Source organism: Myotis yumanensis, unplaced genomic scaffold, assembly GCF_028538775.1.
Source record: "Myotis yumanensis isolate MYYU_CA2020_CCGP unplaced genomic scaffold, mMyoYum1.0.hap1 SCAF_1, whole genome shotgun sequence".
In the NCBI taxonomy this organism is placed as follows: domain Eukaryota; kingdom Metazoa; phylum Chordata; class Mammalia; order Chiroptera; family Vespertilionidae; genus Myotis; species Myotis yumanensis.
Genome location: NW_027223752.1, coordinates 64,763,493 through 64,776,848, shown reverse-complemented (window position 1 = coordinate 64,776,848; position 13,356 = coordinate 64,763,493). Strand labels below are relative to the sequence as shown.

The 13,356-nt window shown below is 40.3% G+C and overlaps 1 protein-coding gene across 2 annotated transcripts in view; it reads left to right on the top strand.

Moving 5' to 3' along the window:
- The window catches only part of GALK2 (galactokinase 2), a 135,807-nt gene that overhangs the window by 11,820 nt on the left and 110,631 nt on the right, over positions 1-13,356 (top strand). For both annotated transcript variants that reach the window (XM_070423241.1, XM_070423238.1), the window contains exon 2: positions 9,071-9,159. In XM_070423241.1, coding sequence (XP_070279342.1) covers positions 9,071-9,159 — 89 coding nt within the window. The remainder of the gene's footprint in view (positions 1-9,070; positions 9,160-13,356) is intronic.

Below are 13,356 nucleotides of genomic sequence, written 5' to 3'. Positions count from 1 at the left end.
AACAGCAGTCAGTAAGTTTGTGCTCTGCCATTTTCTTGTTTTCACTTGTGCATGCAATATGATTGTTAGCTTCAAGCAATGTTTCAGCCATTTATTCATTTCAATAGGGGTGACTTAGGTTAAATGTAGATAGTATATCTATAAATCCACCTAGCTGGTCATATGTTGCAATATGCTGAAAGGAAAAAAAAATGCATGAGAGTGTCAACATCAGATTGTTTTCTTGTGCAACTCCTGTTCTTTCTTCAGGATGCCTCTTCAACTTCAAGGACACATGATCCTCTAAATAAAGGCATTAGTCAACCACATTTTACATTTGGATAAATTTCTTCTCTATTCTTTTTATATAAAAACTAGGAGTCCAGTGCACGAATTCATGCACCTCGAAAGGAACTGTGGGCTGCAAGGCTGTGGTGGGCACAGGGGCAGTTCTTGGCCCATCGTCCGCGCCCTGCCTGGCCCCTCCTTCTGTGGCCCCTGGTCCCCTGTCTGCTGGCAGCCCCACTTCTGCTCCCACCGCTCCCACACGCCAATAGTGCCAGCCCTGCTCGCACCTGCTGATGTTGTGGAGCGATTGGGTCCAGTGCCAGCAATGGGTGCAAGTGGGGCCAGCACTGTCAGTGGGTGCAGGCAGCAGCTGCTGCCCCAATTGCCCCTCAGGAGCAGGGGGAGGTGGAGAAGCCCTCAGGGGCAATCAGGGCCAGCAGCCGCTGCTGTTTGCAACCTCTGACGGCACTGAGCAATCAGGACCGGTGCCGGGTGCTGGCAGCGGGTGCAAGCGGCGGCTCTGGCTCCAGCTGCAGGTGCAAGCAGGGCCGGTGCCGGCAGTGGGTGCAAGCGGGGCCATCAGCAGCAGCAGGTGCGAGAGGAAGCTGCCAGCCCCAATCGCCCCTCAAGAGCAGGGGGAGGTGGATAAGCCGTGAGGGGCGGTCAGAGTCAGCAGCCGCCACTGGCACTCGCTGACAGCACCGAGCAATCAGGGCCGGCGCCAGGCGCCAGCAGCAGGTGCCAGCACCTGGTGGGATCGTGGTACGCGGGAGCAAAAGATTTTTAGTAACCACCAGAGGCTCGCCCCGATGACAGTGACTGGTGCCCTGCCTTGGTCTGGCGCCCCAGCTCACCTGCTCCACCATCACGCTGTGGCCAATGCCCGCCAAGTTTTGCACGTGCCCCCTGGTGGTCAGCACACGTCATAGCGACTGGTTGTTCAGTTCTGCTGTTTGGTCTATTTGTATATTAGGGTTTTATGTATATAGATCAAATAGAAATAGAAGCTCTGATTTCTTTCTGCATCCCAATCTTACATGCTCTCTGTATTGTAAAACTACTTTAAATTCCACTGTTCTAGCTTAATTTTTTTCTTTAAAAGTGGTGTTTCCTCTCTTTTCCTTCCCTTTGGAATTAAGTTTTAAATTGTTGAATTATTTTTTTAACAGCTATATTTATACATAATTCTCATACCAAACACTTTACCTGTTTAAAGTTTACAATGAAATGGTTTTTAGTATATTCACAGGATTGTGCAATTGTTACCATAATCCTTGTTAGAACCTTTTTATCATCCCCAAAAGAATTCTGCATCCCCCAGTCCTAAGCAATCACTAATGTACTTTCTGTTTCTATAGAGTTGCTTATTTTTGAAGTTTCAAGTAAATGAAATAATATAATATGTAGTTTTCATGAATAGTTTCTTTTACTTAATATATTTCCCAGGTTCACCCATGTTGTAATGTGTTACCAATATGTTATTCCTCTTATGATTGAATAAATTTATTGTATGGATAGACCACATTTTGTTTATTCATTCACCAGTTGATGGATTGTTTCCACCTTTTGTCTCTATGAATAATGATGCTGTGTGAATGCATTCTCAATAGGAAAGGTTTGGATTATGTAAAAGTATATTCAGGAAAGCCTGGAAATCCCACAGTTCCTTTACTCACTATAGTCTCTGATTCCTAATCTGTGCTGCCAATTCTTCCCTTCATAGAAGTTACCCATTTGATTTGTATCCTTGTAAGATTATTTTATCCTAATGATATCTTGTATCCTTGTAATATGGTTACCATTTTATACAAAATGGTAATATTATATTCATATGACTAGAATCATATTTGTTTTTCTGTCACTTTTTTTCACTTAACAGTTTTTCTCAGAGATTCTGCCATATCACTCCATACAGATTTATTTCACTGTTTTAAGGACCAAGAGTGTTTAATAGTATGACTACCATTATTTATTTAACTGCTAAACTATTTAAGAGTGTATATTTTAGTTTCCATTTTTTCACTCTTAAAAACAATGCTTTCATGAAATAAAAAAAAGAAGAAGAAGAATGGAATCTTCTTTTTTTTTTTTAATTAAAATTTTATTGTTCAGATTACATTTGTTCCTCTTTCCCCGCCCCCCCCCCCCAATAACTCCCCTCCTTCCAGTTCCCGCCCCACCCTCCTCCCTCACTTCCCACCCACTGTCCTCATCCATAGGTGCACGATTTTTGTCCAGTCTCTTCCCGAATCTCCCATTCCCCTTTCCCCCCCAAGAATAGTCAGTCCATTCCCTTTCTATGTCCCTGATTCATTATAATCACCAGTTCAGAATGGAATCTTCTTAAAAAACAAAACAAAAACTCATTCATGGAAATGGAATCAGGGCCAAAGTAATTTAAAATTTTGTTTTGATTGTTGCCCAGCTGGCATGCATGGCTCAGTGGTTGAGCAGTGACTTATGAACCAGGAGGTCACGGTTCGATTCCCAGTCAGGGCACATGCCTAGGTTGTGGGCTCAATCCCCAGTGGGGGGCATGCAGGAGGCAGCTAATCAAAGATTTTCTCTCATTATTGATGTTTCTATCCCTCTCCCTCTCCCCTCCTCTCTGAAATCAAATTAAAAAAATATATCTTTTAAAAATAAAATTTTGATTGTTTATGTCAAATGGCCCTGCAAAAAAAGATGTTATTAGATTGTCTATTTTTTGTTAGTTTTCAGGAGCTTTTATATATTATTTTTTGTATGAATGTATGGATTTTTTTGATATAAACAATTTGTTTTTTAAAATATATTATGCAATATTGTTCCCAGTCTAGCACTTAAACTTTTTGATGTCTTTTATATTTTATGCAGTGTAGTACAGTGTTGAATGATAGCACTCTTGTCTTGATTCTGCTTTTAATGGGAACATTTCTAACATTTTGTCATCAAATATGATGTTTGCTGTTTCTGGTAAATAGCCTTTGTTAAAGTAAGGACATTTCTGTTTTTCCCAGCATGTCAAGAGCTTTATTTTTTTGTGTGACTTTATTTATTTGTTAAATTTATTGGGGTGACATTGGTTAACATGAACATATAAGTTTCAGGTGTGGGTTTCAAAGTTATGAGATCTGTGTAATGCACCATGTGCCCACCACCAAAAGTCAAATCTCCTGTCACCATATATTAGGACTCCCTCTGGCAACCACCACACTGCTGTTTGTGTTCACGAGTTTCAGTTTTATATCCCACATATGAGTGAAATTGTTGAAGGCCGCTAGCAAACACTCGGTTTAAATTTGTCACTGAAACTCAGAGCGCAGGCAGCGCCACTGGGGGCGGACCTGGTCAAGAGACTGGGAGGCCACTCAGTTTGACTTTCCCGCCCAGTGTTAAGGGTCGGATCTCATGATGTCGCCAGGAACTCAAGGCCCACCCAGATGTGATGTACCTTCCTGTTATTTGAGTATTTGTTAAAGCGATCCGGTGCTGGCTCTCTCTCTCTGTCTGTCCCTCCATCAGAGGGCAGACGCCACATCCGGCCCAAGCTTTTATTCTATTTCTGTGTCTGTCTTTTCATTTTCTCAAATCCCAAAAGCGCCTCCTACTTAAAAGAACCGCTTCATCTCTCTCAGTGCTGGATGCGGAGAAGGGAGCCTGCCCTTCATATGAAATCATATGGTTCTTAACTTTTTCTGACTGACTTATTTCTCTTACCATAATGTTCTCAAAGTCAATCCATGTTTTTGCATATGGTGCTATTTCATCCCTTCTTATGACTGAGTAGCATTCCACTGTGTTTATGTACCACATCTTCTTTATCCAGTCCTCTATTGCAGGACACTTTGGTTGTTTCCATGTCTTCCACCGTGAATAATGCTGCAATGAACATAGGGGTGCATATATCTTTGCAAACACACGATTTCAAGGTTTTCGAGTATACACTCAGAAGAGGGATTTCTGGGTCGTATGGTAGCACTATTCTTAGTTTTTTGAGGAATCGCCAGACTGCTTCCCATAGTGGTTGTACTAGTCTGCATTCCTGCCAGCAGTGAATCAGGGTTCCCTTTTTCCCACAACCTCTCCAAACACTTATTACTTGTCTTGTTGCTAATGGCCACTCCAACAGGTGTGAGGTGGGATTTCATTGAAGTTTTGATTTGCGTTTCCCTAATTGCCAGTGAGGTTGAACATATTTTCATATATCTATTGGCTGTTCCTATGTCTTCTTGGGAGAGGTATATTTTCACGTGTTCTGCCCACTTTTAGATTGGGTTGTTTATTTGTTCGGTGTTAAGTTTTATGAGTTCTTTAGACATTTTGGAAATTAAACCTTTGTCAGAGCTACTGTTTGCAAATATTATCTCCCATCTGGTTGGCTGCCTCTTTGTTTTGTTGTCAGTTTCTTTGGCTGTGCAGAAGCTTTTTAGTTTGATGCAGTCCCATTCATTTATTTTTGCCTTTAGGGACAAATTTATAAAATGTTTCTACAACCAAGGTCCATAAGTTTGGTACCTATATTTTTTCTATGTAACTTATTGTTTCAGGTCTTATATTTAGGTCTTCGATCCACTTTGAATTAGTTTTTGTACATGGGGACAAATTGTAATCCAGTTGCATTTGTTCACGTGTGGCTTTCCAGTTGTCCCAGCATCATTTATTGAAGAGATTGTCTTTACTCTATTGTGTATTTCTGGCTCCTTTGTTGAAAATTAACTGTCCATTTACATGTGGTTTTATAGCTGAGCTCTCTATTCCGTTCCATTGATCTGCATATTTGTTTCTCTGCCAATACCATGATGTTTTGATTATCGTAGCTCTGTAGTATAATTTGAAGGCAGGTAGCATGATACCTCCAGCTTTGTTCGTTTTTCTCAGGATTGCTTTGGCTATTTGGGGTCTTGTGTGGTTCCATACAAATCTGATGATTCCTTGTTCTATTTCTTTAAAAAATGACATTGGAATTTTGATGGGGATTGCCTTAAATCTGTATATTGCTTTGGGTAATATTGCCATTTTAACTATGTTGATCCTTCCAACCCATAAACACAGGATATTTTTCCATTTTGTTTTGTCCTTTTTAATCTCTTTTAATAATGCTTTATAATTTTCAGTATATAGGTCTTTCATGTTCTTTGCTAAGTTTATTCCTAGGTATTTTATTGATTTCAGAGAGGACGGGAGAGGGAGAGAGGAATAGAAACATCAATGATGAGAGAGAATCGTTGACTGGCTGCCTCCTGCACACCCCCCACTAGGGATTGAGCCCACAACCTGGGCATTCTCCCTGACCGGGAATCGAACAGTAACCTCCTCGTTCATAGGTCGATGCTCAACTACTGAGCCATTGCAGATGGGCTCTTGTTATTCTCATAACAAACCTTTGCAGTAACTTCTATCATTACCCTCAATTTGTAGTTGAGGAAAATGAGGGACAGAACAACTCATTAAAATTATGATTTTAAGTGAGGGAAAGTTTTCCTCTACTCTCTTAAGTTTAGGAGCTGGTGCCTGTGAATTAAATGACAAAAGATAGATTAACAGGAGAAAAGGTTTATTTCACATTCAACACATGGGGGCTTCCAGAAAAGTGAAAACCCAAGGAAGTGATTACGGCTGGGAGGTTATGTACCATTTTAACAAAGGGTGATAAATGACTAGACAAAAAGAAGGGGTTTGGGCTTGTAGGATGGCAAGTTGTGGGAAGGTGACTATATGGGGGGAACTAATGGAAGATAATAAGGGCTATTGTAGTAAGGTTTGTTTATATAGATTTGTTAGTGAAGTCTTCAGTGATAAGAGTCTTCATCTCTTGGTATGGGAGAAGGAATGAGACAAGTACAGAAAGGGAAATCTATGCCCTGCTTATAGGTAGATAGAGGGAGAGTAGAGAGCTCCTCCTGTGTTTGCTATTTCTTAAATTGCCTTCAGCTCAAAATAATCCTCCTGCCAAATGACATATTTTGAAGAGGCAAGTTTTGATTCCCTTCACCATGAAAATACATATTCACAGCCAAGTATTCTTAAATTAGTATTAAAATTCATATTTTTCTTGTTATCCTGATAGTGAAAACAAAACAGAAGCACAGATAGTATAGGAGACTTGTCTAAGGTCATATAGTCAAACTAAAGATACATGTCTTTTCTCTTAAAATTTTAATTCATTCTTTGCAATAAGCCATTTGGTCACCCGAGGGTCCTTGGAGAATCAGTCCTTATATTGAAATCTATTTCATTCACTACAGTCATGTTTTTGTTTCTCAAGTTCTGTTACTAAAACTGCTGTTAAAAAAGATCTGAAGTCCAAAGAGCATTTAGAGCGCCAGACTCAGCAATTAGTGTGGTGATAATTTGACCATTTCTGCCTTTAACAATGTGATCTTTGTAGGAGCTCTTATGTTCATATTGGAAATGCTCACTGTACTCTTTTTGGAGGCATACTTTAAGTGACAACATTTTAAGTGATGGAGTCTTGCTGGTGACTAGCCCAGTGTGATAAAAATATAGGTACTCTCCCAATTATAGCCATATTGCTTCATTATCAGAGGACTAGAGGCCTGGTGCACGAATTCGTGCATGGGTGGGGTCCAGGCCAGCCCGCCCCGACATATCTGGGCCAGCTGGCGGGGGTGGGGGGATGGGGGGAGGACGTGGGAGGTTGGCCACTGGCCCCACCCCCAATTGAGGTTGCGGGGGCTGGTTGTGGGGAGGGGCCGAGGGAGGTTGGCTGGCTGGCCCCACCCCCATCAGGCTGGTTGGCTGGCTGCAGTGCACGTCATAGCAACCGGTCGTTCCAGTCGTACCGGTCACTTGGCTTTTATATGTATAGACTAGAGGCCCGATGCATGAAATTCATGCAAGGTGCTCAGCCCCTGCTGCGGCGGCGGCCGGGGGCCTCTGCCACCTCTGCTTCCTCTGCCCCCTCCCCCTCGCCCCCCGCCGCCGTGGCTTCGTCCAGAAGGACGTCTGGTCTAATTAGCATGTTATGCTTTTATTAGCATAGATTAGGTATGAGGTTTAGGAAAACATTGTGTACACCAGTTCTTTCTATTCTTTGAGAAAAATACTTTCCTTTACAGCCTCTTTGCATTTGAATTTCAAAGGCAGGAGTGTTGTATGGTAAGCCTATTGGTGATGGAGTAGTTACAGTAAGGCACGAACAGACTGTTTTCCTGGGGTAGTCTGGGAAAATAATGCAAAATTTAATAACTCAAAATCATTTTACTAAAACACATTTTAGGCAACTTATTCTAACGTGCTGTTAGTACTTCATTTTGTTTGTGTTTGCAGTGTTTATAAAAGCAAATTAATAAGGGTTCAAGTTCTGCTTGAAATTTTGTCTGTATGTGATTTTCATAGGCAGAAATAGCCCCTATTGAGGCTAGTGGAGTTAAATAAGCTAGAAAAACGTCTTTCTCTTGCCCACGCCTAATTGGTCACTGATTCCTATGGATTAGACTTTCTTAATATCAATTTAATTTTCACCCTTCTCTATCTCCACCACTAGTTAACCCTCAGCATTTCTCTCTAGATTTACTACAATGGCTTCCTATTGGATTTCTTTCTTTCTGCCTTGCCTTCCTATGACCCACCTTCTATTCATTCCCCAGTGAGTTTTGTCAAGTGTTAATGAGATAACATGTCTTGTCATTAGTTAATGAGATAAAAATGTTCAACACATGAGTATTTTATACCCGTGGAAGAGTCATGATTATACTTTAAAATTCTTTTCCCTTTAACAGACTTTATATAATATTTCTTCATTATTAGATTTACTTTATCTTTTTTTGGTAAGAATACTACAAAAAAGTAATTTTGTTTTCTCAGTATATCATATCAGGAGGCACATGATGTCTATTTTTCCATTACCAATGCTGTTAACTGGGATCACTTGGTTAAGGACACATCTGACTGGTTTTTCCATTGTAAAGTTACTATTTTTTTTCTGTAACTATTAAGTATCTTTTGATGAAATATTTAAAAAATATGTTAAAGTTCTGTTTCATATCAAACTTCTATTTACTGGTTTTAGCATCCATTGATGATCCTTGGCTGAATAAAAAATTATTACTATGATGGTCACTAAATGATGATTTTCAATTTTTTTCATATTTTTTACATTTATTATTTGTCATTTTAGTGTAATAAAGTGTTTTTCATTTTCTTCCAGTTATTTTTTAAAAATATATTTTTATTGATTTCAGAGAGGAAGGGAGAGATGGAAACATCAATGATGAGAGAGAATCATCAATCTGCTGCCTCCTACATGTCCCCTTACTGGGGATTGAGCCCCCAACCCAGGAATGTGCCCTTGGCTGGAATCAAACCCAGGACCCTTCAGTCCGCAAGCCGACGCTCTATCCACAGAGCCAAACCAGTTAGGGCTCTTCCAGTTATTTACGTTAGTATGGACATACTGATTTCTGTTTCATTCTGTGGGTTATAATATGTTGTCTTTATTACTATGTTGATCAAGTTGTTTCAGATTTGGGCAGTGGGATCCTCTTTGTGGGCTCCTGTGTCCTGACATGTTACATCATTGTTTTAGCACTACCTTACTTTCTGGCACAACAAGATGTGCCAGGTTTGTGTCTATGAAAGAACGTCCAAACTCTTAGAATGTCACTTAGGGAGTTACAATGTTTTTTATTCTTGGGGTTCTAAAGGAAGTATGTCAGTAAAAGATTTTGCTTTTTTTTTTTTTTTTTAACTTTTTAAGGATAGTTAATGATGGTAAGTATATGAAATATGTTTGCATGTGTGTATTTTATGGATTTTTCTATTATGTGGATATTCTGACACATTCTACTCTTATTTTCAGATTGCTGAAGCTAAAGGAGATATTTAATTCTAAGTTTGGATCCATTCCCAAGTTTTATGTTCGAGCACCAGGAAGGGTCAACATAATAGGTATTTCAAAAGTTCCTTCTCTAATTTTTTTCCTCCTTTGATAAGATCCAAGTTTTTAAAAAAAATATATATATTTATTGATTTCAGAGAGGAAAGGAGAGGGAGAGAGAGACAGGAAACATCAATGATGAGAGAGAATCACTGATCGGCTGCCTCCTGCACGCCCCACACTGGGGATTGAGCCCGCAACCCAGGCATGTGCCCCTGACCGGAATCGAACCTGGGACCCCTCAGTCTGCAGGCCAACACTCTATCCATTGAGCCAAGCCAGCCAGGGCAAGATCCAAGTTTTTGTTAATACGTTATTTTCTTATTTTTTTCCCAGGAGAACTGAAAAAAATAGAATATTTCACATATACCTACTCCAGCTTTTACATAAGAAACCACACTATACTTTCATCTTTCGCAATCTGTGTTATTGTTAATTTTTCCCATTCATTTAAAAAATTTATTGAAACTAGTTATTAATGTTGTTTCATGAGGAATTAAAATATTTTTCTGTGCTTCAGGTTACATTTTTAGACTGTGGTGAGTAATTTTGATGATTTTACGTTTACTCATTGTATTAGAAGAATACTGAAAATCCTGTAATTTCTCGTTTTTATTTATTTTATTTTTTTTGTTGACCCTCACCCAAGGATATTTTTCCATTGACTTTTAGAGAGAGTGGAAGAGACGGAAAGACAGAGAGAAACATCCATGTGAGAGAAATACATTGATTGGTTGCCTCCTGCACACATCCTGACTAGGGCCCAGGCCGGGGAGGAGTCTGCAACTGAGGTCCGTGCCCTTGACTGGAATTGAACCTGGGACCCTTTGGTCCACAGGCCGATGCTCTATCCACTGAGCCAAACTGGCTAGGGCTAATTCCTCACTTTTATTGTATTTATTTATTTTTAAATATATTTTTATTGATTTTTTACAGAGAGGAAGGGAGAGGGATAGAGAGTTAGAAACAACGATGAGAGAGAAACATCAATCAGCTGCTTCCTGCACATCCCCTATGGGGGATGTGCCTGCAACCAAGGCACATGCCCTTGACCGGAATTGAACCTGGGACCCTTCAGTTCACAGGCTGACACTCTATCCACTGAGCCAAACTGGTTAGGGCTAATTCCTCGCTTTTAATTATGTGGTGACCTGAAGAATGATTGCTTTTAAAACATTTATTTATAAGAGTTTATTTGAGCCACACTGACAACATGAGCTGGGAGCAAGATCACAAATGCCCGGGAGAAAGTTTTGCAGTTTCTTTTATGCATTTGAGATTAAGGAAGGAAAATAAGAAAGATTACATAATGGTGGGAGAAAGCAATTCAGGGATTGAAGTACAGGATAGTTAAACTCAACCTTTTGAAGGAGAGTTCTGAAGGACCATTTCAAAGTTGTTAACCTAGATGCACAGAAACAATGGACAGGGCTTGCTTAAGGCAAAGATAAGCCTTTACTAAAGAAGTTATTTGCCTGGGACATGACTACCAACCATAACCTGCCCAGTTATGATCAGATCACTCTGTGAGATGGCTTTCCATAGAAGCCCCTTTTCCATCCACAACAGGAACTTACGCAGCTCCCTATCCAGTTAAAATCATATTTAAACACTATGGCATGAGGTGTGATCATAACCATTTCATCAGTATTTATTGAATACCTAACCTGTGCTAGGATGCCATAATGTATAAAACTGGAACAGTGGCAGTCTTCATGTGAGAATGATTTGTTTTTATTGAGAGAAAATAGGATGGAGAACTGAGAAAACTTCAGGATTCAAAGGAGGATTAAAAAAAACTTTTAAAATGAAAAATGTAAACATACAAAAAAGTAATTTGCATCCTATATAATAAAAGGCTAATATGCAAATCGACCAAACGGCTATGACGTGCACTGATCACCAGGGGGCAGACGCTTAATGCAGGAGCTGCCCCTGGTGGTCAGTGTGCTCCTATAGGGGGAGCGCCACTCAGCCAGAAGCCAGGCTCATGGCTGGCCAGTGCAGCTGTGGTGGCAGGAGTTTCTCCTGCCTCCATGGCAGCACTAAAGATGTTCTACCACCGGCTTAGGCCTGCTCCCCACCTAAGCCTTCAGTCGGACATCCCCCGAGGGCTCCCGGACTGCGAGAGGGCACAGGCTGGGCTGAGGGACCCCCCTGAGTGCATGAATTTCATGCACTGGGCCTCTAGTAATATAATAAACTCCCATATACCCAATAGCTTCAATTATTATCCACTCAGGTGATCTTATTTTATTTCAAAGCAAATAATGGAGGATTTAAAAAATATGGGATGTTTAAGTGAGGAGGGAAGGGCAATGGAATAAATCCAGTGGAGATTGAAGACATCTGAGAAGAGAGGATCTGATGGAGCAGAATTCCCTAGAGGGCAAGAGGGCTGGTATCTAGAGCATAGGAAGAGGGCCTCTTTGACTTTTTTTTTTTTAATAAATATATTTTTATTGATTTCAGAGAGGATGGGAGAGAGCTAGAGAGATAGAAACATCAATGATGAGAGAGAATCATTGATTGGCTGTCTCCTGCAGGTCCCCCACTGGGAGGGATGGAGCCCACAACCCAGGTATGTGCCCTTGGCCAGAATCGAACTGGGGACCCTTTAGTCCACAGGATGGTTGTTCTGTAGTTTAGTTGTATTTTTCATGTGGTTATGGGAGGACTCTGCCATCTTGACCAGAAGTCTGTTTTATTATTTTATAAATAATATATCAATTCTATAACAATGTAGAAAGAAAAGGTTTGTTATCTGTAAGAACATGTAAAATAATATTTGTTTAAAAAAATATGATTATGCAATTGAATTGCCTTCTATTCATTTCCCAGTTGATCAATATCTGCCATAGGAGCAATTCTATATAATAAAGAGCTAATATGCAAATGGTTGTCACACCCTTGCACCCTCGCTCTGGGGCCAGGGGGCCTGAGGCCACACCCCTCGCCCTGGTGCCAGGCTGGGGGACCTGAGGCTGCACCCCCTGCCCAGTGGGGCTTGACGGGGGACCTGAGGCTGTGCCCTCAGCCCTGTGGGGCTTTATGGGGGTGGGGCCGGCCGGGTCTGGATCTCATGTGATTTTGAGGTGCATGTGGGTTGGCAGGGACTTGACTCTGGGTCCTGCAGCATGCCCCAGACTCTGACAGGAGGGAGATTTTCATATACATTGTACTAATTTTCTTTCATCTCTGACACTTCTATTATAGAGAAAGGGTAAATAGCAATATTAAAATATTTCCTCTAATTAATTCCTTTTTAATGTGCATGAATTTTGTGCATTCGGCCACTAGTCAGATATAAAAACCTAGTATGGGGCCCGGCCAGTGTGGCTCAGTGGTTGAGCATAGACCTATGAACCAGGAAGTCATGGTTCACTTCCTGGTCAGGGCACATGACTGGGTTGCAGGCTCCAGTGTGGGTTGTGCTGGAGGCAGCCAATCAATGATTCTCTCTCATCATTGATGTCTCTATCTCTCTCTCCCTTTCCCTTCCTCTCCGAATCAATTAAAAATAAAAATAAAACAAACAAACAAAAAAACCTGGTATGGGTAAATATAAATGAGCTTGTTTAACCCACCTTCTTGAATTGTTATTTTGTAGTTAAATCTTATGTATAACAACCTTGAATTTAACTGATAATTTGAAGACATTATGGTATAATAGAAGACAATTCTTCCTGGTGTTTCATGGAAGAATTAGAATTAAAAGAATAGTTTACTTCCTATATTTGCTTACTATATATAAAGTAATACAGAATAAATATTCTTCTTCCAGCTTCTTTTTCTTTATTCTAGCTATGTGGAGCATATTCAACACAACTACTAGTGCCAGGCATTTGGTTAGACCACAAAGAAAAATAAAGCAAAACCCTCACCTTTGGTGACCTCATTCTTTAGTAAGGAAGAGAGTGGGACTCACATAGTGTTAATATAAGGGAGAGTGTGCTAAAGGCTTCAATCACTCATATTTTAAAAATTGATACAAAAAACAACAGAAAAAGGAGATAGTGCTCTTGATGCTTCACAATTATTTGAAAGTGTTCATTATGAATCAGAAAGTGGAAAAAAAACTTATGAAGGTTTAAACAACTCTAAAATTGATATAAAATAATAACTAATATACTTCTGCTAGCAGAAGTTCCTGGCTCAGATATCTGGGAGAAAAAGAAACCCCAATCAGTTTCTGCCCATAGTATTTT